Below are 1590 nucleotides of genomic sequence, written 5' to 3' on the forward strand. Positions count from 1 at the left end.
GCTGGGCTCCTGCACCCCCTCAGGCATCTCTGGTCTCCTGCACCCCCTCAGGCAGCTCTCTGTGTGCAGGGGCAGCAGAGAAGCCCTACATGGTGGAAGAGGCTGTTTCCTATAACGAGCTGGACTACATTTCGGTGAGTGCAGCCTGCGTCGGCTCAGCCACCCTGGGGGGAGCAGGAGGTGAGTTTGGGGGTCAGTTCTCACCTCTCTGGCCACGGGATGGTGTCAGGAGCATCACGGTGTGGTGCTTTTGTGGGGCTCTGTCCCTGGGGAGCATGTTGGCCAGTGAATCTTTGAGACTGGCAGAGTTAGAAGCGATCTCCTCTCAAGTGCCACCTCCGCGGGTGCCCAGCTCGCTCCTGCCTTTGCCTGGGCAGCAGAGCAACCACTCCCCTTCTCCTGGGGGTCCTGAAGCCATCTTCAGCCCAGCTCCACCACCCCTCGGTCCCCACATGGCTCCTTAACCTCTCCCATGTGGCACAGGTCGGGCTGGACCAGCAGACAGTGACCCTGGTGTGCACCAACCGGCGGAAGCAGTTCCTGCTGGACACCGCGGACGTGGCGCTCACCGAGTGAGTGGGGACTGGGGGTGGGCTGGTGGGATGCCTCCAGCTAAACCCTGCAGGCTGCTGGAAGTGCCTTCAGCATGGATAAGCCCAAAGTGTCTGCCCTGGACACGGAGCAGCCGCTGTGTCCCTCGGGCTGACAGTCCTGGAGCTTGGGACAGCACGGGCTCCGTGTCCTTTGTGTCACTTGGGATGAGAAGGGACAAGGTCTTGAGTTTCAAGGCACGTCCCTGAGTCTCTGGATGTTGTCAGCTCAGGGAGGTGACCTCGTGAGGGCCCAAATGATCATACTGGGATCTGTGTTGGGTTGAGTGTCCATCTCCCAGTCTCACCTATCTCCTCCTTGGAGCTCAGACTTCACAACTCCCATTGGCCTTGGTCTGTAGGTTGATTTCAAGACCCTTTGGTCAAGAGGACCAGAGGCCCACATTGAAGAGAAGCCCCTTTGGGGGGCATGAGGATGATGAGGGGCTTTTTGCCCTGGTCTCATCAAAGAGTTCTGTGTCCTTCTCAGGTTCTTCTTGGTCTCCTTGAAGTCAGCCATGATCAAAGGGTGCCGGGAGCCCCCGTACCCCAGTATCCTCACGGATGCCACCATGGAGAAACTGGCGCTTGCCAAGTTTGTGGCCCAGGAGTCCAAGTGTGAGGTGGGTTTGGAGATCGTGGCCCATCACTACGTGGTGGAGGCTCACAGGAGACTTTCTCCCATTGACTTCTCCACCCGACTCGCAGGCCTGCGACGTGGTCGTGCGTTTCTACGGCCTCGTTCACTGGGAGGACCCCATGGATGAGGCACTGGGACCCAACAACAACAGCTACGCCTCCAACACGGTCACCAAGGATGGCATCCTGCACTACAAGGCAGGGACCTCCTACCTGGGCAAGGAGCAGTGGAAGACCTGCTTCGTGGTCCTCAGGTGGGCTGCGGGTCGGGACTGGGGTCAGCCAGGGCTTGTTGGAGAAGGTGCTGGGACCGGTTTGCTGCCCAGGAGATGGAGAGGCCCCATCTTGTCCCAGTTGTGGG

The 1590-nt window shown here is 59.7% G+C and overlaps 1 protein-coding gene across 1 annotated transcript in view; it reads left to right on the forward strand.

Annotated features, from left to right (window-relative positions):
• Positions 1 to 1590, forward strand: part of PLEKHM2 (pleckstrin homology domain containing, family M (with RUN domain) member 2) — a gene marked incomplete at both ends in the record, with an annotated part of 3659 nt that overhangs the window by 1869 nt on the left and 200 nt on the right. Inside the window, 4 exon segments of the mRNA XM_008949539.1 lie at positions 70 to 134; positions 484 to 572; positions 1081 to 1213; positions 1299 to 1483. Coding sequence (XP_008947787.1) covers positions 70 to 134; positions 484 to 572; positions 1081 to 1213; positions 1299 to 1483 — 472 coding nt within the window.

This window comes from Merops nubicus, unplaced genomic scaffold (assembly GCF_000691845.1).
Source record: "Merops nubicus isolate BGI_N331 unplaced genomic scaffold, ASM69184v1 scaffold28990, whole genome shotgun sequence".
In the NCBI taxonomy this organism is placed as follows: Eukaryota; Metazoa; Chordata; class Aves; order Coraciiformes; family Meropidae; genus Merops; species Merops nubicus.